General features: G+C 36.9%; 1 protein-coding gene across 4 annotated transcripts in view; it reads left to right on the forward strand.

The window, feature by feature from the left end:
• Mta3 (metastasis associated 1 family member 3) overlaps positions 1-27,834 on the forward strand; it is a 136,555-nt gene that overhangs the window by 73,012 nt on the left and 35,709 nt on the right. For all 4 annotated transcript variants that reach the window (XR_013088591.1, XR_013088592.1, XM_076832912.1 and 1 more), the window contains exons 8-10: positions 3,155-3,254; positions 19,188-19,376; positions 26,090-26,164. Coding sequence is in view for 2 of the 4 variants with exons in the window: in XM_076832912.1 (XP_076689027.1) it covers positions 3,155-3,254; positions 19,188-19,376; positions 26,090-26,164 (364 nt within the window). In the remaining 2 variants the exon portion in view is untranslated. The remainder of the gene's footprint in view (positions 1-3,154; positions 3,255-19,187; positions 19,377-26,089; positions 26,165-27,834) is intronic.

Genomic DNA, 27,834 nt, shown 5'->3' on the forward strand with positions numbered 1-27,834 from the left:
ATGGATTGTTCCGGTTCCGTTAAAATGTGCAACATGTACTCTGCCTCCATGCATGAGTAAGGTGTGCTGCTAAGCACAGGGCTTTGCTTTGAGAGCTTTCAGTCTTGCCAACTTTCTTCTTACCCTTCCTCTTTTCTTGAAAAAGTGAATGGAACAGAATTTTATTTTTATTTTTTCAGTTATAGAAGTAAATGATGCTCATGGGGAAAATTGCCACAAAGCAAAAAGTAAATGAGATTTTCAAAGCATCATAATGGTGGCTAAATTAGAGGAAAAAAAACCCCCAAATTAAAAGTACATCAGCAAGCAATAGATGAATGAATTGAGATATACTCATAGAATGGAATACTACTTTACAACAATTAAAATGAATGAATTAGAGCTCTACGTAGTAGCTAAGAGATAAATCTCAAAAGTAATGTCTAATGAAGGTACATGCGGTATGATCATTTATTAATACATGCATACACTGTGGTCATTTATTAAAAGTTATAGAATGTGCAAAACAGTGCTTTAGTTCATTAATGGGATGTATATTATACATAGATGGATATAAATATACATATTTGGTTTGGGAGTATATTGAGAGTGCTCTAATTAAGCTTATAATATTTATTTCCTTAAAACATGAATCAGACATTGCAAAATATTAGAATTAGTTAGATCTAGACAGTGGGGGCAAAGGTCTTCATTATTCTATTCTCTTGATTTTCTGTGTGTGTGTTTTCATAATACAAAGGAGAAAATAGACTTAGCACATCCTTAGCCAGAGTTGTTCTTAGAGATATTGGTTGTAGAAGGGCACACTATACTCCTGACTGGCATTCAGATCCACTGCCCACAAGCCTGGCCACTGAATGATTAGATTAAAACACTTGTATATTGTTGGGGAGGAGCCAGTGTGTGGAGTAGAGAAAACTGAAGTTCAAAGAATAGAAATGATATCAATAGTGGAACCCCTGATCTAGAGGCTCCAGAAAGTTGTCTAAATTGTTTAGGAGACATTGCAGGTGACAAATTTGACTTGCATTATGATCTCCCCACCCCTTTTTCTGATCCCCAAAGGCTACAGGTTCTTTTCCCTTGAATCAGAATGAGGGTTGCTAAGGAATTTACAAAATTTCTTTAATATTTGTTTTATAATACCTAATGTTGGTGATTGATAAAGTAGAGGTGGGGTAAGGAAATCAAAAGAATGCTCCATAGCAAGGAAAATAAATTCATATAGCTCCACCTGTCAATGTGGACAGTTGTACAAACAGCATTTTAAGCAAAAGAAGCCAGACATTTACATAAAGTAACAAGTATCCATACTGGGTGATTCTGGGTGAGCTACATACCCAGCCTTTTTTATTTGACAGGGTCTCACTAAGTTGCTTAGGATGGTCTTGAACTTGTTATCCTCCTACTTCAGGCTCCCATTACCTTCTATTTCTTGACCTGGATACTGGTGAACTGTGTATGTTCGCTTTGTGATAACTAAATAGTTGTATATTGTGGTAGTTTTTCACATATGTTCTATTTTAATTGTTTTTATTTTTAAGGCCTCCTCAGTTACCATGTTTACACCACAAGCAATAAGTAGTGAATATCCTCTTCTTTAAAAAAAAAAAAAAAAAACATTTTTGGTTATATATGGACATGATATTTATTTTTATGTGGTGCTGAGGATCAAACCCAGTGCCTCACACGTGCAAAGCAAGCGCTCTGCTGCTGTGCTACAACCCCCGCCCCAAATATCCTGTTCTTTTCATGCTGTACTTTGAGATTAAGGTTCCTCACCTATAGGAAGGCCTTCTGATCAGTGAATACCAGTGTGGTGGAAATTTGTTTTTCTTAATGGGATTCAGTAGAAATCTATTATATATATAAGAAATGCTTTAGTTAATTATAGCTAAAGGAAAAAAAATGTTACTGGGATTTCACAATTTGGGCAAAAAAAGTGGTCAGAACTCTGCAGGTAATTACTTTACATTTCTTGAACAAATATGAACAGAAAATGGTTTACTCCATGGTATTTTCTAATAGTTCTTCTCTTTCCTTCTTCATGCCCATATTGGCTCTGCTCAGCTTGGATCGGCTCTGCTCTGCTCTTCTCATTTCTTTTCTTTTCTTTTCCTTCTCCCTTACTTTTTGTGTGTGTGTGTGTGTGTGTGTGTGTGTGTGTGTGTGTGCTGGGATTGAACCCAGGAACATTTTACCACTGAGCTACACCCCCAGTCCTTTTTAATTTTTTATTTTGACACAAGATCTTGCTTAGTTGCTGAGGCTGGCCTTGAGATTGCAGTTCTTCTGCCTCAGATTACTGAGTTGCTGGGATTATAGGCAGGTGCCACTAAGCCCAGCAATTTTTTTCTTGATTTTAGAATTTTTTAAATGTTGGAATATTTGCAAATATATAATGAAGTGTCTTGTGTGTGGGTTCCAAGTCCAAGCACAAAATTTATTTATATTTCAGATACACCTTATATATGTTGGTGAAGGTAATTTTATGCAATATTTTAAATAATTTTGTGCATGGAACAAAGTGTCGTGGCATAGGATTTTCCACTTGGATTATGTTAGCTCTCAAAGTTTTGGAACATTCAACCTGTATTAAATCATTTTTTTTTCTTCTTTTTGTGGTCCTGGGGATTTAACCCAGTGCCTTGTTGCATGCAAGGCAAGCACTCTAGCAACTGAGCAATATCCCCAGCCCCCTGTATTAAATTTTGCAGAAGAAAATACTCAGTGGCATGCTCCAGTATTCCCAATTACTTGGGAGGCTGAGGTAGGAGGATCACTTGAGCCCAGAAGTTCAAGACCAGAAAAACAAACAACAATAACAACAAAAGAGAAACAAATAAAACCATTTCCTGGGATAATTGATTCTTAAACCTCCAACAATGTGTTTTTCCTTTCTTTTAGAATTTTTCATTCATCATGCAGTGTGGTTTTATCTGTCTGTCTATCTATCTATTATTTACCCAATTTACTTCACCTAGGAGAGGCTTCCTTTCTCCTGACTTAAGAGGAGAATTGCTAATAGGTACTAAATAGTTATAAGTACAAAAATTCTATATTTATAGTGGACCGTGCATGACACAATGTGTTTTTTAAAATATAAAAACTAATAAAGGCTTTACTCTTTCCTGTTTGTGGTTGGTTTATTCAGGGCTGTTGGGACATTTGCTAGAGCCCTGGACTGTAGCAGTTCTGTGAGGCAGCCTAGCTTGCACATGAGCGCCGCTGCAGCTTCCCGAGACATCACGTTGGTAAGATGCACTTTGAAATTTTGGGGTTATCCTTTTGTTACCTTTTTTTTTTTTTTAATTTTTTAATATGGTGCTGAGGAATTAACCCAGGGCCTTGTGCATGTGAGGCAAATACTCCACCAACTGAGCTGTATCCCCAGCCTTTGTTATATGTTTGATTATGAAAACGTTACAGACTTGAGTGCTTTCTGGTTCTTAGCAGTTCCTACTACTTGGTTGACTTGGGCTGGGCTGGGCTGCGTTACTACCTGGGTTATCTCTCTTTTTTTTGGTGAACTGAAACAAATAAGGAAGACTAATCTACAGAGTTGGTAGGAAATGATAAAAAAGATATTTTGGTGAACATAATTCACCTTTCTGACATAACTGTTTTACTGTTGTACTTGTTTTCTGTGTTCCATCTGTATACTTATACAGTTGTAGATCACACATGATTTTTTTTTAATATTTATTTTTTAGTTGTAGCTGGACAAAATACCTTTATTTTATTTATTTATTTTTATATGGTGCTGAGGATCAAACCAGAGCCTCCCATGTGCTAGGCGAGCACAACCCCTGTCTGATCACACATAATTTTTAAATAATTTTTTATATACAAGTGATTACCTCTTGAATCTGTTATTATAGGACTTATTCTCTTGTCATGCACCATCAACGTTTAAAGTATCAATATTTAAAATTTTTGTTTCTGTTTTATTTTATTCCACTGTTGTTTTGTCTTCTGAGTCTGTTTACTGTTTCCACTTGGGGATCAATTGAAACTTCCCTTATTCAGCTGACTTGTACAACTAATGCCATCGATGGATGAGCATTGGGCCTGGCACTTGTTTCTTTTTCTTCACCCTCTAAGCCCTGGAGGTTTTCCATCAGTTGAAGTTATTTACCATATTTGATCTTATAACATTTTATGAGAGTCCTAGTAGTTTCTCCTTGTGTAGTTAAGATTATGGTTTGGTGAGATTAAGCTAGTTGAATAGTGTTCTTTGTGGATGACAAAAGTTTCAATTTTGTGATGGAATGGAATACAATGATAGATGATATCATCATCATCATCATCTTGGTACTGGGGATTGAACCCAGGAACACTTTACCACTGAGCTACATTCCCAGCCTTTCTAAGTTTTTAAATACAAAATAGGTCTGGGCGAGTGGCTCAGTGCTTGAGTGCCCCTGAGTTCAATCCCCATACCAGAAAAAGAAAAGGAAACAAGACCTCGCTAGATTGCTGAAGCTGGTCTTGAATCTGTGATCCTCCTGCCTCAGCTTTCTGAGTCGCTGGCATCATAGGCGTGCATCATTGCACCTGATGGTTTTATTACTACCTGATCGTATACCAGTTTGAGATACTTTCCACACAATATTATTGTGATAATGAAAAACTCAACTGGAGTACCTATCAAATTTATTCCTTATATTTTCTGTGTATTTTTGTACAATTAGAGATTATGATGTAATCATTAGCAGTCAATAATGATCATGGAACCATTTTTAAAAAATTCTTTTGCAAAGACTAAAATGTTGCTTACAGGTGAAAGTTTTCTCTATTCGTATATTACTATTTTATGTACAATTTATGTACAAGTTTCAAAATGGGTTTGTGTTTTGGTTTTCTAGGATTTAGAGATTATTTTGTTATAGACTTAAGAGGGCAAATGTCATGTCTATGTGAACATTCAAGGAGCAGGTACTTTTATGAACCAGGACTGTACTACATGGAATCTACTCACCACCTATGTTTTTTCCCTCTTCAGAATTTTTTCCCTAGTTTTAAAATTAATGTATGCTTATTATGAAAAATTGAGAAATAGTACAGCAGCAGCTACAAAAGGCTTTGTTCTCATTACCAGGGTGGAACACTCTTACCATTTTATTATGCTTCCTCTCAGCCTCTTTTTCTGCATTATAAATAATAATAATAGCAAATTACAGTACAGAGGATACTGTAATAAAACTTTACGTAATGCCACTTCAAGCAAATGTTAATATTTTAGTTCTTCTGATTAATTTTTTCAACGATGTAGGTAATGTTGAATCCCTCAGTCTCTTTTTGAATCCTAATTATCTTTCTCCATCTGTACTTCCTACCTCTGTCACCCCTGCCTCCTGTCATTAAGTAGCTTCTGTAACAAATCTATGTATACAGTCTGTGTTTTTTGTAGTTCTGTATATTTCTATCTCCAAAGACATTGTTTTTAAATTTACTGTTTAACATTCTGTCCTTTGCCTCTTTCTGAGGTCTAGCCATGTTAATACACATATACCTAGCTCATTCATTTTAGCTGCTTTGTAATTTGTATTTTTAATACAATACCGTACCACATTATTATTTTTATTTAACTAGTTTTTGCAACACATGGGATTGAACCTAGGGTTGCTCTACCACTGAGCTGTGTCCCCAGCCATCTTATTTTTTAGTTTGGGACAGGGTCTAACTAAGTTACTGAGCCTGACCTCAAACTTGCCTCTTGACGCAGCCTTCTGCCTCAGCCTCCTGAGTTGCTGGGATTATACACATGTTCCACCATGCCCGGCATATTTTTATTTTTAAGAGACAGGCTTAGGCTCGCCCTGAACTTCTGGGTTTAAATGATCTTCCTGCCTCAGTCTCCGGAGTAGCTGGGAGTATAGTTATGCACTGTCATACCTAGACCACATTAGTTATATATTCTGTTATTAGTGAGCATCAGAAGTGCTTTATAAACATTTTTATTTTGTTCTTATTAATTTTTTGGGGGGGGAGTTGAACACAGGGGTGCTTAACCACCAAACTGCATCCCCAGCCCTATTTTGTATTTTATTTAGAGACAAGAGTCTCGCTGAGTTGCTTAGCACCTCACAGTTGCTGAGGCTAGCATTGAATTTAGCTTCCTCCTGCCTCAGCCACCTGAATTGCTGGGATTACAGGCATGTGCTACCGTGACCGGCTGCTATTATTCATAACGCTGTGTTGAAAATTCCAACATATCCCTGTGTGAGCATGCGTTAAAGTATTCTAGGTTATAACTAAATGGAATGCTGATTCTATTCACTGAACTACAAACCCACATCTTTTTAGATTTTATTTTTGAGACAGGCTGTCATGAAGTTGCTGAGGCTGGCCTTAAACTTGTGATTCTCCTGCCTCATTTTCCCAAGTAGCTCGGATTAAAGGCATGAACCACCACACCCAAATACCTCCAACCCCCTCCAAATTCTCAACTGTGAAAATATTTTTCTCTGAATGCTGGAGAAAGCCTCCCATGTACTAACAATTTCTTTGTCAACTGCCATTTTCCTATTTTCTGTTTATAGACGAGCTAATTCTAGTTTTAAAAACATTCATTTATTGTAGTAAAAATTGTACTAATTAGTTTTGTAATTCTCGAAAGGAGATGCCTCCTGAAATTTCCAATTACTAATAAAGTGTTACTTAATTAACAGCAATAGACAGGAGAGAAGTAACAGTACCCACCATAGGGTAGTGTTCATATAAAATTTGAGGACACGTAGCCACATTATATCATGGTAGAATTTTATCATTCAGCAAATCATCTTGAGTTACTTGTGGGAATTACTAAGTGATCTGCAGTCTCTCTTTTTTTCTTTTTCTGTGCTGGGAGTCAAACCTAGTGCCTTATATATGCTAAATGTGTGCTCTGTCAGTGAGGCGTACCCCAGCCCTGTGCTCTGCATTCTTTATCCATTTCCTTATATGATTGTCCGCACTTGATGTTCTCAGATTTTTAATGTTTACTAACCTGATGCTTCCTCATTTTTATTTTATTCTCTTGATTATTTAATGGGATTAAGCATATTGGCTCTTTTAGGTTTTTCTTCTTTGTGTGTTTTAGATTCATAGCCTTTGTCCATTGTTTACTTAAAATTTTCTTTTTAAAATTATTCTTTTTGTTGTCATTTTTTTTTTTTTAAACCTTAAACAGCAGAAATCTATGGACTCAGGATTCTGGAGGCCAAAACTCTAAATTAAGGGCATCATTAGGGCCATGTTCACTCTGAAGCCTATAGGGAATATCCTTTCTTGCCTCCCCTGGCTTCTGATAGGTCACTGGCAGCCTTCATCTACCTCCGCCTGTAACTGCATAATCCTGTCCCTGCTTCAGTGATTACATGGTGTTGGTCCTGTGTCCTGTTAAGGTTCTGAATACACTTAGGTCTGCATCTGGTCTTCTTTTTTTTTTTTTTTTTAAGTTGTAGATCAACACAATATCTTTATTTATTATTTATTTTATGTTGTGCTGAGGATCGAACCCAGTGCCTCACGCATGCGAGGCAAGCGCTCTGCCGCTGAACCACAACCCCAGCCCCTGGACTTCTTGTCTTTTGTTTTATTGATGTGTTTGCCCATGACCATACTATAGTTATGTTTCGATAACTGATAAAATAAGAATAATGTGGAATTTGTTTTTACACATAGTTGAATTCATCTAAAACCTTGGGATTTTGTGTTCCCCCATCCCTAGCCTCCCATGTTTCTGTTAGCCACATAACATAAATGGTTCTTTTTTTTTTTTTTTTTTTTAAGTGGGGGGCATGGACTGAGGTTGGGAATTGAATTGAGGGTCTTATATATTCTAAGCATGCATTCTGCCATTGAGCTGTGGCCTCAGCTATCAGACACTTTTTGTTATTTTAACAACTGAGAATTTTTTATCTAATGTGGCCTTGTATAGATTCCCTGTTATATATGTAACCAGTCTCTTGTAGTTTAACACTATTGTTATAATATAATGCTTCTCAGATTAAAACTGGGCATGCGGCTCCTGCTACAGTCTGGCACATTTCTTCTACTCGGTTTGAGGAGCAAGAATGAACAAATCTGTTTTTGAGATTCTCCAGGGCTCTTGTGGCAGCTGACCTTTGGGAGGATTTGCCCTGAGGGGGCCTGTGTGAGGGCTCTTTGGTGTGCAGCTGCAGTGACTCTCTGCTTCCCACTGCTGGTGAATGTGTAAGATGGCAAATGGATTTCTTTGGTAATGGGCTGAATTTTCAAGACTCAGTATTTGTTTCTGCCAATGAAGGCTGTACACACACACACACACACACACACACACACTTAATTTCTTTGAACTGTGGTTTTGCTGTGTTGTCCAGGTTGGTATTGAACTCATAGAGTCAAGCAGTCATCCTCCTTCAGCCTCTCAAGTAGCTGGGACTACAGGTATGTGGCACTGCATCTGGTTGAAGGCTATTCTTCAGTGATTTGAAGAGGATACTGTGGATTTGCCTTAGTTATATAAGTTTGAGTGTCATTTTGTGTGTTTTTTATTATACTTGTCTAGTGTGTTCCTTCCTATTCTTCAGTGTTTTCATCTTTTCTGTCTTTGGTATTTAGTAATTTAGAGGTAACTTTGTAATTTTTTTTTTTTTTTTTTTTTTTGAGGGGGGACAACTGGGGATTGAACCCAGGGCTTTGTCTATTCGAAGCAAGCCTTTGCCACTGAGCTACATCCCTGCTGCAAAGGGGCAGAGGCCATGAGAATTGTGTTATGTCCTTTTTGTTGTGTTAATATCACAGTGTGCTTACACAAACTAAGGTGTCACTAGGCAACATAATCTATGGGACCACTCTTCTGTATGCAGACTTTGTTGATCAAAACTGAATTGAGTTTATGCAGGTACAGCCTGTGTGCCCAGTTAGGTGGTTTTGGCTAGAAAAGGTCTGTAGCCTTGTGTCTTGAAGAACAAATATCCTGAATATCGTCAGTGAGCTGCTTTCAGAGAATAGTCTCCGTACTGGAGAAGTACAGGGACTGGCATTTCTCTTTTGCCTGGAATCTGAGGGTGAAATCATTTTTGGGATAGAATCAAAGAAAAAGAGGTTTGGGGGTTGTTTGGAACCTTAGAAATATAGGATAGAGTATTTTACAGATGAGGAGTCCAAGGCACAAGACAGGCAAAAAAAATTTTTTTAAAAGATGGACATAACATCTTTATTTATTTTTTATGTGGTGCTGAGGATCAAACCCAGTACCTCACAAGTACGAGGCAAGCACTCTACCGATGAGCTATAACCCCAGCCCCAAGACAGGCAAAAATTTTAAGAACTCACTTATTTAAGGGATACCGGGGATTGAAACTCAGGAGCACTCAACCACTGAGGCACATCCCCAGCCCTGTTTTGTGTTTTATTTAGTGACAAGATCTCACTGAGTTGCTTAGTGCCTTACTGTTGCTGTGGCTGGCTTTGAACTTGTGATCCTTCTGCATCAGCTACCGAACTGCTGGGATTACAAGCATGTACCACTGTGCCCTGCAAAAACTCACTTTTAATTAGTTAGTATCAGAAGTTAGAACTATAAACCTAGCTTTCCTAATGACAGGTCCTGTACTGAGAAAGGTCAGGCTTTGTTGACTCGGTAGGGTGCAAATCACATCCTGGAACATCTCTAATTCTTATATTGTATCTGATCTTTTAAAAATATAATTGATTTTGCTGTTTTATTTATCATAAATACAATGAGAAGTCATTAAAAAGATATTAGGTTACCTACCTTATATCTTTTTAATGACTTCTCATTGTATTTATGATAAAAATTCAGATTGTTATTATAGTCAAGTAGGTCTAGAGGGTTTTGCCTGGTCTCTCCAGCCTCTCTGCTCCCACACTGTGTCCTCTGAACTTAGCTGAGCAATCTTACTCCTTCATGTCTGTATCCTGCCATAGGACCTTTACATGTTCAGTTTCTTTGCCTGTTGTTCTCATAGCCCCATCTAGTCAACTCTTATTATTACTTTTTTTTGGTAAATTGTGACTGCCCATCAATCTAGGGCAGGTCACTTTGTGATGTGCTCACATAGAGAACTAATAAGAGCTCTGAACTCATATGAAATTCAAAACACTTTGAAAGTTCAAATCATTTTAGATACTTGGTCTGAATCACCAGAGCTTTATATACATAGACTGAAGACTATGGATTGTAAAAAAAATTTAAGCAAAGGATGCACTTTCAAAAAAAATTGTGGTAGACTATCTTTTTAACCATTTTTAGTATAGTTTCTTGGCATTAAGTAGATTCACATTGTTGTGTAGTCACCACCAACATGCATCTCTAAACTTTATCTTCCCAAGCTGGAACGTGTACCCATTAAACTTCAACTCTGCGCTCCCCTTCCTCAGTCCCACATTGGCACCCAGCCCTGCCAATTGTCATTCTACTTCCTAATGAATTCAACTACTCTTGTACCTCATGTAAATGGAACCATGTAATATTTGTCTTTTAGTCACTGGATTCTTTTACTTGCTGTGTCTTCAGGTCTCTTCTGTGTTGTACATATGTTAGAATTTCCTTCTTGCCTTTTTAATGCTAACTAATGATCCATTGTATGTATTTGCCATATTCTGTTCATCCATCAGGGCACACTTGAGTTGCCTCTTCGGCTGTTGTTTATAGTGCTACTATGGACAACGATATGCAAATGGGTACAATTTTTATTCCATGGGTTTCTCCCCTTGGATCTATAGCTCAGGATTCATGTAGCTATATGCAAGTTATGCAACTACCTATGTCTGAGTTTCCTCATCTATAATGGTAATAATACTAAAACTCACTTATTTTGCTTTAGGAGGATTATGGATGGGCAAGAAGAGGGTACACAGATATGCTCTATACATTGCTGATATACATGTGTCAGGATTTAATGGAACTGCAGTGATTTCCCAGAGTAGGGGCAGTGTGTACATGGTTTGGGGCTGTTTTCCCTGGGCTGCTGTGTTTTCTCACAGACAGAGAGCTCTCTACCATTGGCTGCCCTGGTTTACTGGAAACAGGTTGATTTATTCAGCAGTTTTTGCATCTTCATTTAATGTAATGTTCACAAGCATTGGTTTCTTTTGGCTCTTGAGGCCCCACTCTGGGAGAGAAAGCAGGCAGTACCCCAGAGTCCCCAGCAAGACCTCTAGCACCAGCTTTCCAGCCTCTGCACAAGTCTGCCTCTGAGCTCCCATGTGGTATCAGCTTGGGGATCAAATTGCTTAATACTTATGAAGCATTTAGAGGAACATCTGGTGCAGTGTCAGTAAATATTAGTTGCTATTGTTGAGAAGACACTGATGCCAATGAAATACTTGTCCTTTTTTCACTTCATGTGTGTTGAGTCTCTCTCACTTTGATTTTACAGCTTTATTGATTGTCTGAAAGCAATTTTTTCTTGGGGTGGGGGGCAGTACCAGAGATTGAACTCCAGGGTACTCGACTACTGAGCCACATCCCCAGCCCTATTTTGTATTTTGTTTAGAGACAGAGTCTCACTGAGTTGCTTTGTGCTCATTTTTGCTGAAACTGGCTTTGAAATCACAATCCTCTAGCCTCAGCCTCCTGAGCTGTTGGGATTACAGGCATGCGCCACCATGCCAGGCCCTGAAAGTAGTTTTATCATGCCATACTTACTGTTATTATCAGAGATTCTCAAGTTTGAACATAGTCATTAGGTTATAATTAACCATGCTTTTTAATGTAATTGTTACAAAGAAGTCTCGGTGAGATTTAAAGTGATTGAACAAAGGATATTTTCTTTACAAAGGTAATATTTCTCTCAAAGCAAGTCATACTTTTTATAATACATTTTTTCCATACAGAATAACTTATTAAAAACAAAGTATTTTCCTAAGGGAGCACTGACTTAACAAGAATTTTATTCTTGAGATATCAGTGCTTTGTAGAGATGTTATTAATCATGTACTTCATTCCCTTTATTTGTAATCCTGTTCAAAGCACACATTTCATTTAGGGCCTTGGCGTACTGGGAATTTGAGGATAGTTGAAAAGCCACAGCAGAATATATAAATCTCTTGATTAACATTTTAAATATCAACTTAAATTTGAAATCTAGCCTTAAGTGAACATAAAATAGGTAAAACGAGAATTCCTATAACTTTAAAAACTTCTTTTAATTTATGATGATTACTATTCATTTTTCCAAACTACAAAATTAGAATTAGTATTCATGGATGACCACTTCAGTAAGAAATGTGAAACATGAAATTAATCATGCTGATAGACACATTTTTTTTTTTTTTAAGAGAGAGAGAGAGAGAGAGAGAGAATTTTTTAATATTTATTTTTTAGTTCTCGGCGGACACAACATCTTTGTTTGTATGTGGTGCTGAGGATCGAACCCGGGCCTCACGCATGTCAGGCGTGCGCGCTACACTTGAGCCACATCCCCAGCCCTGATAGACACATCTTAAAGGCAATAATATTCTGAATTAGGTGCGCTTCTTTTTCTCTGGTTACCCCTCACTGGTGAGCATGGAAGCCCTGCAGACTGCCCTAGGATAATTGTTTCTGTATGTTATGGTCATTTGTCCATCTTTTTCCTAAATTGTAAACACTTTACTAAACTTTTTCCTAAAGTGTAAACAAATATCTTTTGGAGTGTTAATGCTGGCTTTTACTTTGCTTTTTATCCCATGAATGAAACCTCAGAAAGTCACTGTAGATTTCTGAGTTGGGGAAAATATAATGAAAATTGCTCTACCAACTGTGTCTAAGGTTATTGGTAAAAAAAAAAAAAAAAAAAAAAAAAAAATACAATAAAATAAAATTGGATTTATAAATGTGAGTTAATGACAGCTTTTGATTTTAATTTCTTAAAACTTACCTTTGTATTCTGAAGTAATACAAAAATAACACAAAGATTTGCTGGTTCCCTTTAGCTATATTCCCCAGTTGTTAGTTTTTACCACATTTGCCTTGTTGTCCTTTCCCTCTATTGTCCAGAGACAAAAAAGTCAAAATTATAATGAGTATAAAGCTCTGGCTGGCTTTTATTTACACTACTAGAATCAGACAGCACCTTCTATAAAATACAATGAGCGTTCCAATAAGCTGAGCAGAGGAGGGTTGCTTTACAGAAAAGGGGTGAAGAAAGAAAGCCAGAACAGGCTCTAAGAAGCAGATTGGTAGCCAGGTGCTTGCCTGTAATTCCAGTGGCTCGGGAGGCTGAGGCAGGAGGATCTCAAGTTCAAAGCCAGCCTCAGCTAACTCGAGGTGCTAAGCAGCTCAGTGAGACCCTGTCTCTAAATAAAATACACAGTAGGACCGGGGATGTGGCTCAGTGGTTGAGTGTCCCTGAGTTCAATCCCGAGTACCAAAGAAAAGAAAAAGAAGAAGAAGCAGCAGCAGCAGCAGATTGGTCATTTTATTTCAAAGTCATGCTCTTTATAGGGGTGAAAAAGAGGGGATTGCCTTAATGTACTGGCTCAGGTAAATGGGTTTCGTCTGATTGGTTGCTGTGAACTTTTCATTTATTTTGATTAAGAGGCACTTAGCAGAAGTGACTCTATTCTGGTTTGGTCTGATTTTGGCAGGAGTCTAAACCTCTCATAAACTTTAACACTGTATTATTATTATTATTATTATTATTATTATTATTATTATTATTTTCTGAGTAGTTTTACAGCAAATTTCAGAATGAATGTTCCTTTACTACTAAATATTTGAGGGACTATTTCCTATAATTGAGAATATTTTTATTAACATAATATAGTTGTCACAGAAGAAATTATCATTGTTATAATAGTATTATCTAATTTTGAGGTTTTATTCAGGTATGGTAGTTATCCCAATGATATCCTTTAGAGCAAGTGAAAAAGAAATTTTTTTCTAGCCCAAGGTCTCCTTGCAGATAACTTAGGATGTTTACTTGTCATCTCTGTAGTCTCCAGTCTTTTTTTTTTTTTAATAGTTCAAAAAAATTTGTTCTAATTAGTTATACATGATAGCAGAATGCATTTTGACTCATTGTACACAAACGGTGCACAACTTTTCATTTCTCTAGTTGTACACAATGTAGAGTTGCACCAAGTGTGCAGTCATACATGTACCTAAGGTAAAGACATTCATCTCATTCCTCCATCTTTCCTTCTCCCTTAGTCTCCAGTTTTGAAGCGTTCCTCGGTCTTTTGTGACCATGGCATTTTATGCATGTCATTTCCCATTTCTTTCTTTCTTTCTTTCTTTTTTTTTTTTTTAATATAGTTTTGCCAGAGGTTTCTTTTTTCATTAGTTGTTTAAAAGAATGAGATTTTAGTTTTCTTTATTGTATATTTCCTATTTAACTTATTTTTGCTCTTTATTGTTTCTTTTCATCTACTTTTAGGTATGCTGCAGAGCTCTTTTCCAATTTTTTTGGTAGTTGTAGATGGACAGAATGCCTTTATTTTATTTGTTTATTTTTATGTGGTGCTAAGGATTGAACCTAGTGCCTTACATATGCCTCGCAAGTGCTCTGCCACTGAACTACAGCCCCAGCACTTCAATTTCTTACGACAGTTTTTAAGCCGATTAATTTTCATTTGTCTTCTTTTCCATTATAAACATTTAAGATTGTAAATATTCCTTTAACTCATGTATTTTGAACTGTGAGTTAATTTTCAAGGAAATGAGGTCATGAAGTTTTGTGGGGGTTGAGCTGGGGATCGAGTCCAGGGCCTCACACTTGATGCTCAGTCACTGATCTGTACCCCAACTTGGGATCAAGAGATTATGCTGTTTGCCTTGGGAGTGGTTTGTGGTCCCAATCCTTCTAATGTATTGCAGTTTCTTTTAGGATGTGCAATATGATTCTCCCAATATTTTGCTCCTTTTGAAGCAAAAATTGAAAGGGAATGCATGCTTTTTATATATAATTTTTTTGCCTTGATCATAATGTGAGATTTACTCATAAGAGTTTCTATTCACCTTCTGCTTGAAAAATCTTTATGTTCAGTAATTTTTAGATAGACATGATATGGGAGTTTTTTGGTTTTTTGCTGTGCAGAGACTGACACCTGGGCCTCATCATGGTAGGCAAGTGCTTCACCACTGAGCTATATCCCCCTGTTCCCTTGGTACAATGTTTTGAATGTTGTAATTTGTACTAGAGTTGTAGCTTTATTTTTATTTTTATTGTTTTTGAGACAGAGTCTCACTTTGTTGCCTAGCTTGGCCTCAAACTCCAGAGCTCAGTCTCCTGCCTCAGCCTCCTGAGTGGCTGCAACTGTAGGTGGTGGTACTATACCCAGCTTATGCTGGAGTTATCAATTTAAAGTTTCACTAAAATTGTTCCTGAGCAAATCAATAACTAGTATTGAATACACATACACACACACCCCCCACGCACGTACACATACATATCAGCTATTAATTTAATAATGCTACATATAGCAGGTTGGTTTCCCTGGGGAACAGAATCTAATGATGATCTTCATTCAAAAAAATTATTAGCAAGTTCCTTTGGCATCAACACCTGTGGAAGAGAAAGGATGGAGCAGGATTGTATAGCGGGGGAAGATGTTTCGATGTTGTCTGAATGACAGACTCAGATGGACTGAGACTCATGGGGTGTGCCGGGAGTTGTCTCTCCTCAGAGCCCTTCAACCCCTGCATCATTTAAGTCTAGACTCTTCCATGAAGTAACCTTGGGCAGTGATGAATCAACCTGAAATTGAGACAGTTCCATAGGAGACCAAGCATTAATTTCATCCACACACATCAGCAGATTGTCTAGGATTCTGGTGAACAGAATGGGCTGATGTAGGTGCCAAGCTCCAAGTTGGGTCCATATCTGTCCCATGTATTTCTCATCCTGTGCGGACAAAAGCCAGTAGCACAAGAAGGCAAGGCCAAATGCACAAATCCATGTCAAGGCTCTGTTACATCATGTATCTTAACATCCTACTGGCTGAGCAAGTCACATGGCCATGCCCATGGAGGGTGGAGTGGAAGAATAGTCTCTTATGGCGGTCCAGGGAGGGGATGATTATTTGCTGAACAACAATCCAATTTACCATAGTCTGATTCTGCTTAATGAACAAAAGATGAGAATTGTGCTGCCAAATTTCCTTGTCAGTCTCGCTCCTAAAATACTTCTATTTGTCATCTCCATCTGTTATGAATGAGATGAAATGTGACAACACCTTCACTGCTTTTTGGCAGAGAGAACAGCTTGTGCTGGGTTATGATTTTTAAAATTTAGATTTGAATGGATCTTGCAATGTGTATATGTATCTCGATTGAAAAAAATGGTATCATTGCAGATTATCTGGAGGGAAGACTTTTAGGGTTTTTCTAATGCTTAGTTTTAAAATTTTTTTATTATTTAAATTGAGGCAATTCTATAGGAGACCCATATACAATAGTATGTTTAGATGGTCCCACGCTTTGTTGTTGCACAGCTTATAAATTTTTATATGTGATACATTAATGTATCTACCACCAAAATAAATCTACCAGTATGCCAAAGTTTTCCTTCATGCCCCTCCCCAATCAGTATCCTGACTTTGCTCACCATCTATTACTCCTTATCTCAAATTTATCTGATTCTTCAAACTTATATTATCTTTGTGATGAACCTTAAGTCATTGGCTATATATTAGACTACATGTCCTTTCATCATCTCTTTCCTTTATTTAGCTTTGTTTCCTTTACTGGATGTCATCTCTTCTGTTGTAGATACTATATTCATGTTTTACATGAAGCTTTTAAGAGTAGAGTTAGGCTGTATAAAAGTCCATTCAAAAGAAAATTCTGTGTGTATTGAAAAGATGGGGTTGATAGGGACTTCTAGTGATAAATGTAATCGTTAGTTTCAACAGCATTGTCCCCTAGGAGTTCCACTATGCACAAGCCTGGTGGAATATTTACTTTCTACCCATACTGACAGGTATTGTACTCTTGTGTGGGCTGTGATTTAAATATGGGCTTTGGAGGTTTCAGTGGTTGGTGTAATATCAGCTGAGACAAACATTTAATTCTGTGACTTTTGGTTTCTGAGCAACTGTTAATTATAAAAATTACTCTTTATCTCTTGAAGAATTTTAGCATCACAGTTAGTTAATATTAATTAGTATTAAAGTCAATATAATTATTGACTTTAATACTATTTAATCTTTTCATTTTGTTTTCAATTGTAAATTTTGGAAATTATAAGTTAACATTTATGGGAATATATTGCTAAATGAAGGGATCTCTAAATGCTGTTGATCTTTTCATTTTTATAGGTCAGCTACTTAGAAACAATAATTAGCTTCAGAGATGATATAAAAGTGTACAAATAGGGACTGGGGTTGTGGCTCACTGGTAGAGTGCTTGCCTAGCAAGTGGGAGGCACTTGGTTCAATCCTCAGCACCACATAAAAATAAACAAACAAAATAAAGATGTTGTGTCCATCTACAACTAAAAACATAAAAATAAAAAAGTGTACAAATATATATACTATAGCTAAGCAGTCTATTTAGTGAGGTTAGCTAGAAAATCAGAATTTAATTGATGCTGAAATTTGCAGAGCACAAACGAAGGAATCAAGGTCATTTCTAACATTTTTCCATTCCTGTGCTGCTGAAGGGTGAGAAAAGTCCACTTGGAACTTTTTATTTTATGGTTGTGACACCTACAACAACAACAAAAATTACACATGATTGGTGTCCTTAGCTGTGATTACAACTGGGACATTGATAATGAAATCTCTTCTTGGCTTTCGTTTTGTTGGATTCAGATATCTGAGTTTACTTTATGCTCTTGTACCAGTAGGGGACTTAACACAATCCCCCACAATATATTTAGGAATCACTTAAAATATGGGCTGGGGTTACTTAAAAAGTAAAATTTGAGAGGCTTATTATTATGTAGAAGTGAAACCATCCCTATTTGAAACTATCCCCAGTCAGATTTTGATAAATAACAGAGCATTTGTACATGTTACATGAAAGAATCTCTTTTTCTGTAGTAGAAAGCCCACGGAAGGTTTTTCAAAATCTGAAGTTATGGAACTGAGTTTATTCATTGCATTAATTGGAGAGAAATGCTTTTTAAAGTAAACTAGACAAGGTACTTTTACAGAAAGCTGCTTGTATGTCCTAATCTAATGTTTCCCCTTTCAAATCACTCTTTCTTGAAATATATACACCAGCCTAGCTATTCTAAGCAGGCCTGGTCATCTGTTCATGGTCTTTCAAAATCTTAAGCAATTCACCCATCTGTATTAGTCAGCTTTTCATCCCTGCCCCCAGCATACCTGAGGAAGTTAACTGAAAGGAGGAGAGATTAATTTTGTTTGGCTCCTGGTTTTAAGAGGTTTCAGCCCATGGTCAGCCAACTCCAGTGTTCTTAGGCCCATGGTGAGGCAGAACCTCATCGGGGAAGGCTGTGGAGGAGCAAAGCTGCTCACTTCGTGACAGGTTGGAGCCAAAAGAGGAAGGGAACACAGGGTCAGGGACAGAATATAAAATTAAACTGCATGCCCCCAGTGACTTACTTCCTCCAAGTAGACCCGCCTCCTAAGGGCCACATCACCTCCCAGTAGTGCCACAAACTGGCATCCAGAACTCGTAGTGCATGGGTTTTGAGAGGACATTTCAGACCCAAACCATAGCACTGTACTATCATGGGTTTGTAGTTTTGTTCTGTCTGTTTAACATGAATATGTAATTTTGATTTGTCTTAACCATTATGCTTATTTCACTGTTTTCTTTCCATCTCTTGTTCTTAGTACATTACTCTCTTAATCCAACCTGAGAATGTTTTTTCTTACTCTCTGATGTATAGTCCTTTTTACCCTAGTCAAGAAATGCTATACCAACCTTACTCAATATGACTGAAATGATTTTAGCATTTTGAACCAAAAGGCTGAGGAAATTTTCTGGGTTCCCAATTTAATACCTTGAACATCCTGGATCTTCATGGTTAGGTTGCTATTAACAAACAGACGTGTTTTTGAAAATACACACCTTAAAAAGGTGAGTCAACATTTATTTCATGCAACAAATGATATTTTGAATAATTATTCAGTAATCTGCTATTTTAATTGTTTAATATTGTTATTAAAAATAGTTATTGCCTTGGTATATTATTAATTAAGCATTATTATGCATTTTAGTGTTTCAATTCCTAGATAATCTAGGAAATGTTCATATCTTGTTGACATTTCCTGTTTGTTTTCTTTCTTTCCTCAAGTTTCATGCTATGGATACGTTGTATAGACACAGCTATGACTTGAGCAGTGCAATTAGTGTCTTAGTACCACTTGGAGGACCTGTTTTATGCAGAGATGAAATGGAAGAATGGTCGGCCTCTGAAGCTAGCTTATTTGAAGAGGCACTAGAAAAATATGGCAAGGACTTCAATGACATACGTCAAGACTTTGTAAGTAGAAAATTGTGAATAAAATAAAATGTCAGAATGGGAAAATTTTGTGTTTTAGAAATTTGGTATTAATTTAGCAGCCTTTGACATGGTCAAGTTTTTGTTGGTGTTGGGGATTGAACCCTGGGTTTTAAGCATGCTAAGCATGCGATCTACCACTGAGCTATATGCTCAGTCTCTACATAGTGATTTTTATTTGCTCAAAATAGAACTAAAGTTAGTTTAGTGAGAAGCTGACATTTGTTCTGGGCAGTAATTGTGAGTAAGATCCAGCCGCAGGAGTTCCTGAGTTCTTGGTGTAAACCTTGGTGGCATGCATTTACCTCCAGTAACTCTTGGAGTTCCAGGTTAAAATATGGACAGTTCTGGCTCTTTGTAGTAAACATTTCTGATCTCTGTGTTTAGACTTACTGCTCTTCTTTAAATCTTGTGTATTTTTCTAGTTGTCTTGATAATTGTTGATCCTGAGTTTTATATAGACTTTTAACATAGAAGTGACCTCCACCAAGCAGAGTAGCAGAATTTGCCTTATGGTTTTCAATCTTTGACTCTTCTTAATGATATACAGGATCCTATTTGAATTTTTTATTGTTTTAAAAAAACTTGTTCCTATGTGTGGTGGGGGGAGTGCTGGGTATTGAACCCAGGGCCTTGTGCATATTGAAGAGCACTGTACCAACTGAACTATATCCCCAGCCCAAAAAACTTGTTCTTTTAATAAGCCCCCTCCCCTTTTTTTGGTACTGTGGGTTTAACCCCAGGGGTACTCTACTACTGTGCTACATCCCCAGCCCTTTTTGTTTCTAATTTTTAGACAGGGTCTCCCTGAGTTACCAAGGCTGGCCTTGAGCTTGCCTTAGTCTCCTGAGTTGCTGGGATTACAGGCATCCACCACCATGGCTGACCTTTTCTTTTCTAGGCTTTATTGAGGTGCAGTTGAAAAATTTGTGTACATTCCAGGCATATAATGTGATTATTTTATGTACATTTATTGTAAAGTGATTACTACAATTAAATTAACATATCCAAGGGCTGGAGATGTAGCTCATTAATATAGTGCCTGCCTAGCATATTGCAAAGCCTTGGGTTTGATTCCTAGTATAGTTCCCACCTACCTTGTACCCCCTCCTCCCCAAACTAGCTCATCTACTTTCATACTTAGTGACCATTTGTGTGTGTGTGTGTTGAGGACACCTGAGATCTGTTCTCTTTACTTTACACTTTAAATGCTTTATAATCTTATCTGTTCTATTATGTATTTCCTTTTTCCTTTGTATTTATGGGCTTACTGTCTGTAATTAAATCTCTTTGAAATGAGAGAAATTCTGATGTCAGGAGTTTATAAATAGCTTTCTATGGAAGCCTCTTGTATTTTAAATGATGAAAATAGAATCTTTATAGACTATTCAAATATTTGATGTGAGCCAATATTCTGCCTTTTGTTGTTGCATCTCTCCTGAATTATACTGAAGCAAAATTATTACTTATGAATATGGGTTCATATTTTAAATTCCAAACACAATTATTGAATCTATTAGTGTTACTGACATTTGTTCTGAAAATTCAGCCTCACTCATACCCTACCCAAATTGTTATAATACTGTCATTTAAATTTGTAGCACATGCAGCTGAGAACTTAAAATGCGTTGGTGGTATTTAGCTTCAGATGATCAGAATAACAACAGTACAGTGTTATTAATATAGGAGTTATTGATATAATAGAGCTATATCACTACATCAAAATTTTAAAAACAAGATCTCCTAAAGAAGAACAAAACCTGTAGGTCTGATAAGGGAGAAGATGAGAATTGCTGTAAAGGAAAGTTACTTTTCCCTGCTTTGGGTGTAACACTCTCATTGTACAGTATAGCGTTCATTTTGTTCACTCTAACTCACTTCGGTTCAAAGTTTGCTGAACACCTGTATAATGCCAGGCTCTTGGGTAGGCACTAAACTTGTAACAGAAATTTAATGTGTTTTTGCTAGTGCAGTAATCCCAGCAGCCCAGGAGCCTGAGGCAGCAGTGCAAGTTCAAAGCCAGCCTCAGCAACTTAGTGAGGCCCTGAGCAACTTAGCAAGAACCTGTCTCAAAACGAAAAATAAAAATGGGCTGGGATGTAGCTCAGTGGTTAAGCACTCCTGGGTTCAATCCCCAATACCTGCCCCCTGTCCCCCGCCAAAAAAAATTAGTGTGGGGGAATTAGTTTATAACATCAAGAGATTGAAAAATATATACCCAACTTCAATGTAAAATTCCTATCAGTGGATGAGCAAGTATTCTGGGAGTAGAGGGCAGGATTAGTTTAACTAGTCAAGTTATGAAAGGCTTAAAGGAGTTATCTGACCTTTTAGCTGGATGTCTCAAGACAAAGGGAGAAATAAGCAGATGCAAAGTCAAAACTGAACTATGAGATTTACAGCTGGCATTCTCAGGCATTTATAACACAGGACTAGGAGAGAACTCTGGGACAACATGTTCTTCCAATATTCTTGAATATAGCAAGACTGAAATTGGTATGAGATAAAAATTACTGTATGAAAATAAGTATAACTGTTAAATTTTTTTGTTAACTTTCATGATCTAAGAAAATTCCTTTAAATTTGTAGTATGTTATATATTAGTTTTGCTTTTGTTCTATTCTAATTTGTTTGAATGGAAAGCTTATTGAAACATTAAGTACTTTCAGCTATTCAGGAAGCAGAGGCAGGAGGATCTGAGTTTGAGGCCAACTTGGGAAGCATAGTAGGACCTGGTCTCAAGAAAAAAAAAAAAAAGGAAATATTAAGTACTAGAAAAAGTGAAAAGGCAGACTTGAGATTGGCCTTCTGGGAATGACTCTGAACGTCTTTACTTCAGAATGGACCGACTGGGGATGCTGCTGTCAGTGTTATGGTCAGAAACCTAATCACCCAGTTGCAAAGCTACCTCTCTACCTGCCTCTGTTGTGATCCCTATCAGCAGGGTACTTTTAGTAACAAACTTCCTGTCTGTCTTGCCCATGCATCTATGGCGCAACCCAGATTATGTCCAGACTCTTAGATGCAAGAGGGTCTGGGAAATGCAGATTTTAACTCTGCAGGTGTTTCCCTAGAGTGTGGTTAACTTGCGTGTTGATGAGCTGATTCACTTTAGATCTGTTATATTTTGGAGACTGGAATTAGCCACCAGGGTCAAAAATCTCAGTGTGAACAAAATAGAATGTCAGAAATTGAACTACTCAAAGAGTTTTGTGTTTTCTGTAGTACTGTTTTTAGGCTTATTATAAAAATAGTATATAAGCCTAGTAGAAATCATAATACACACATTCTCTCTCATTACATATATTACCATTACATGTACCTGATATTGTTGGGGCACTGTATTGGTCAGAAATACTATGACATGAATTTTTTAATAAGTATCTTTTAGAAATTAACAGGTAGCGTATGTAAAATAAATTCTCTTAGGTTTTCTCCCCTCAGTACTTGAGCTTTATCAGCGCACTGGGCAACACCATCATAATGGTCATTTTTAAACTTTTGTTTCATCCTACTTCTCAGAAATAATCATTTTTATTTTCTACTTCGAATTCCATGTGAATTTATGGTGTGTTATATGTTTAAAAACGAGTTGGGGGTATAGATTAGTAGTAGAGTGCATGAGGCCCTGGGTTCCATCTCCTGTACATAACAAATTCAAGTAGGATATTGAATTTCAGATATTCAGATACAGGGCTTTTTAGGAGGAATGAGGTGGTGAGTGTTGAACCCAGGGCCTTGTACATGCTAAGCACACATTTTACCACTGAACTACATCCTAGCCCAATATTTTCATACTTAGTGATTAGTTTCATGTAATTTATTTTTAAATTTGCACACAGTAAAATATATTCTTTCTAGTATAAGGTTATGCATACTTTTGTAGCCTCAGTCAAGACAGTACGGTTCATTAAACCTACCGTTGATCTCCCCTTTTAAGGCAGTTCTCTTCAAACCCTAACCCCTGATTTCATCTCCATCCCTATAGTTAATTTTTGCCACCCACCTTTGTTTTTTGGGGGAGCACTTTACCACTGAGATACATTCCCACCCTGTTCCACCCTTTTGAGACAAGGTCTCACTAAGTTGCTGAGGCTGGCCTTGAACTTGCAATCCTCCTGCCTCAGCCTCCCAAGTTGCTGGGATTATAGGTGTGCACCACCGTGCCCTGCAGTTTGCCTTTTTCTAAATACTCCATGAGTGGAATCATAAAGCAGATAGCCTTACAATTTTGGCTTCTTTTACTTGGTATTCATCAGTCTTGTTGTATGTATCAGTAGTTCATTTGATTAGTATTATTCCATTGTATGAATTTACTGCAATTTGTTTATTTGTCCTGTTGAAGGACATTTGAGTTGTTTCTGGCAATTATGGATAAAGTTGCCATAAACATCGTATTTTGATTTTAGTGTGAATCTAATTTTCATTTCTCATTTAAATACTAGCAACAGGTTAGTTGGGTTTTAATGGTAATTATATGTTTAACTTCAGAAGAAACTGCCTGTGATGACTTTGATGTCTATCAGTATAGCTAGGCGCAGTGGCGCACTCCTGTAATCAGGAGACCCTGTCATTTTTCGTTCATTCATAAGTAAATAAATAAATAAATAATTTTTTAAAGAGGCTGGGGAGGTTGCTCAGTGGTTAAGCACCCTTGGGTCCATTCACCAGTGCCCCTCCCCCCCCCAATAAAAAGGAAAGAAAGAAAGAAGAAGAAATATATCAGTGTAGCTAAGCTGAACTACATTTTCCAGAATTTCCTTTCCAGTATGTTTCCCATTATGGTAGTCATAGGGAGATTCTCTTGCAGGGTTAGAGAGCAGATTTGAGGCAGCAGCAGTTTTTGCAGCTCATATGTGCTGCCATGAGATCTGGCTCATGTTGGCATGAAGCAGTGATAGGACTGCAATCACTTCGTCTTCCCTAGGGTCCTCCAAGCTTTTCTTACTTCCAGGACAAGAGGTGTGTGTGTTTGTGAGCTCCATGAAGAATAGCCTTGGTTTCTGCAGAACACCATGCGATCAGGTTCAAAGGCAGTGATTATTGACAAGGTTCCTTTTGGTTGTCAAGGCTCCAGCTCATGCTTGTGGGTTTCAGCTTGTTCTTCTTCTCCGCAGCTTTGCATCATCTTCTCCCAATTGCTTGTCCTGTATACCCCAAGGCTGAGCTTCAGATGCAAACACAACCACCTTGCAGAGGCAGTTAAATTAGCTTCTGTAATTGCATGAGGCTAAATCATTGTAACAAATACTTAAGGGGCTGGGGTTGTGACTCAATAGTAGAGCACTTGCCTTGCATGCATGATGAACTGGGATCAATTCTCAGCACCACATAAAAATAAATATTGTGTCCATCTACAACTAAAAAAAATATTAAAAATAAATGAATAAATAAAGATTAAGGGTCTGGGGTTGTGAGTCAGTAGTAGAGTGCTTGCCTAACGTGTGAGGCACTGGGTTCGATTCTCAACAATGTATATAAATAAATGAATAAAATCCATCAACATCTAAAAAATATTAAAAAATAAAGATTAAAATATAGTAAATAAGGTAAATCTGGTTTTTTGGCCCTGCTTCTTTAATTGAATCCTGACAAACAAGTATTTTCAGTAGGACTGTAACATTTTGCATTACAACTAACAAAATGTAACAGTTTCATTTGCTTTACATCCTCATTGGTACTTGTTAGCATCATTTTAAAAGCCATAGCTCTGTAGTAGCATCTCTTTGTGTTGTGTGTTTTGTTTTGTTGTGGTACTAGGGATTGAGCCAGGGTGCCTCACGTGCCAGGCAAGTGCTCTGCCACTGAGCTGCATCTTCAGCCCCTATTTTATTTTGCTTTTTATGGTGCTGAGGTCATTGTGGATTTAATTTGCATTTTTACAAACACTAATGATGTTTAGCATCTTTACATGGTTTTGTTGGTATAGTAAGTATTTGATGTGAAAAGTTTGTTCATGCTTAATTTTTCCCACTTTGGTTATCTTAGTATTGATTTTGAGAATTCTTTATATATTGGCTTAGTGTTTTTTATCACATTTTCATATCATCGTGAAAGTATGATTTGTCCTCATTTGCATCTTGGGTAACTAACAGATTCCCTTGTACAGAAAGACATGTTAAATATATTCTTTGGTTGTAGGTGTCATGATCAAGATTTTATTTGGCCATTTTTTAATATTTATCAAAAACAGCTCAGGCTAGCTTGCTCTACCAATAAGAAGCACACTCAGCTGTGTTTTTTTTTTTTTTCAGAGAATTAGCTTTTTTTTTTTTTAATAGAGTGGTTTTGAAAAGAATGGAAATATTATGTTCAGAGACCAAAAGATACTTAGTTGTAGCTGGCATCTTTGAAAAAGTAACTCAGGCTAAAGTTATTTAAATGTTATTTCTAAACTTGTTCTATACTTCCACATGTAGCCTGAGATCTTTCCTGAGTAAGTCGTGAAATATTGATAGTCATAATGTTTATAATTTTTAATGAATTAGGCAATAAATGGAATGTGTTGTATTGGGAATTTCTTTGCTGAATATAATATGTGGGACAATTTTTGCTAACATTAACTTCAGGGCTTTTTTTGTCTAGAATGAATCTTCCAAATGAATATTTGCTCCATTATTTTTTAAAGAGGTGGTTTTAAAGAAAAGCACTTTATACAGTAGGTGGTTTTTATTATCATGTTGAATGTTTTTCAGCTCCCTTGGAAGTCATTGACTAGCATCATTGAGTATTATTACATGTGGAAAACTACTGACAGATATGTGCAGCAGGTAACTTATTAATATTGCTACCACCATGAGTGCATTAAAATGAACTGTTTATATTTTAATATTTCTTAGCAATTTGCTAATTTCACAATTGTTTGCTTTATCTTTTCCATACTAATTTTAACTCCATGATTTCATGTCTTTAAGTTATTATATTTAACATTTTCATCTTAGATTTCCTTGACCTCATCATTCATGATGATAAATATTTTAGAAAGATGACAGAGCAGCAGGATATCACTAGAAAGGCATTATTTTCCTTGCATGTGACTGGTGCTTCATCTGTTTGCGAGTATAGTTGATGGGAAATATCAGAGATGTGGCATTGCCACAGACCTCTTGAACAAGTTATTTTTATGAAGATTTGAAAGTTGAGACCAATGCCATCAACCTTATAATTAGAGATATTTTAAAATATCTCCTGAATTGTCCTTATGTGACACGTGTGTATCTTGCCTGTTTTTTACTTTAATTTTAGTAGTCTTACTAGTTTGATGTTTTAGTGCTATACATGATATTTACATTTGATCTTAGCCAAAAGGCCGAGAAGTGATCCAAAATTATTTAAAAGTAGGGAATTTTTAATTTTTGAGGCTTTCTCAAATGCCCTCAATTCATATAACATCTTCAGTTATTTATTTTGAATCATATTACCTTTGGGGAAAGTATATTTTCCTGAAACAAGCTCAGTCAATATTTGTTTTATATTCTTGAAGTCACATGTCAGAACTTGTAAATAAAGACACAAATATTTAATGTAGATTTTTCCCCTCTAAGATGGAGGTTACACAGTGGCAAGGTTGGGATGCAGTACAAATACATTTAAGAATCACTTTAAAAAGTATCACAAAGGGTTATTGAGGTCATGAACAGTGAATAGATATCCAAGGCCTGTTGAACAATTTCCTCTGTCAACATCATATGTAATTCAAAAGGTGCTTGTTTGAACATGAGTAGAAATGAAGGCAGTGGGTCTGAAAGGCTGTGCATTCCGATCAGAAAGGGTCCCTAAAGATGATAGAGACTGTGGCATCAAGGACAGTCAAAAATGTTTGAATAAAGTTATTCCTAAAAATTTAAACTCTGTTCTAAAAGTTTCAGGTTGCCCCCTCACCATTTTTTTCCTCTTGCTGGGAAAGTGGAGGATCACCTTGTGTTCTGGCTGGTCTCATTTTTGAACATTGACCACATATTATTTTCCTTCTCTGTTTGTAGTCATTATTGTGTTGATCAGTGTCTGGATTTTATTATCTAATTTACTTCCCATTCCTTTCCCTGCACTTGGCTACTAATTGATGTCAGTACAGTCTTATGGTGAGCTCGGCCAAGCTTTAAAGTTTTACTGCACGTTGCCAGGCACAGTGGTGCATGCCTGTAATACCAGCAACTCCGGAGGCTGAAGCAGGAGAATCCAAGTTCAAAACTAATCTCAGCAACTTATTGAGGCCCTAAGAACTTAGTGAGGCCCTGTCTCAAAATGAAAATAAAAAGGGCTAGGGATGTGGCTAAGTTGTCAGGTGCCACTGGGTTCAATCACCAGTACCAAAGGAAAAAAAAAAAGTTACTTCATATCTCCCAACATTTGAGGGTGAAGGTTTATTTAATTTTACTTAGAATAGTGACAGTCTCTTTCTCTTTGATGGATTTTGGAAACTAATCATCTCTGAATATTT

Source organism: Callospermophilus lateralis, chromosome 14 (assembly GCF_048772815.1).
Source record: "Callospermophilus lateralis isolate mCalLat2 chromosome 14, mCalLat2.hap1, whole genome shotgun sequence".
NCBI lineage: Eukaryota > Metazoa > Chordata > Mammalia > Rodentia > Sciuridae > Callospermophilus > Callospermophilus lateralis.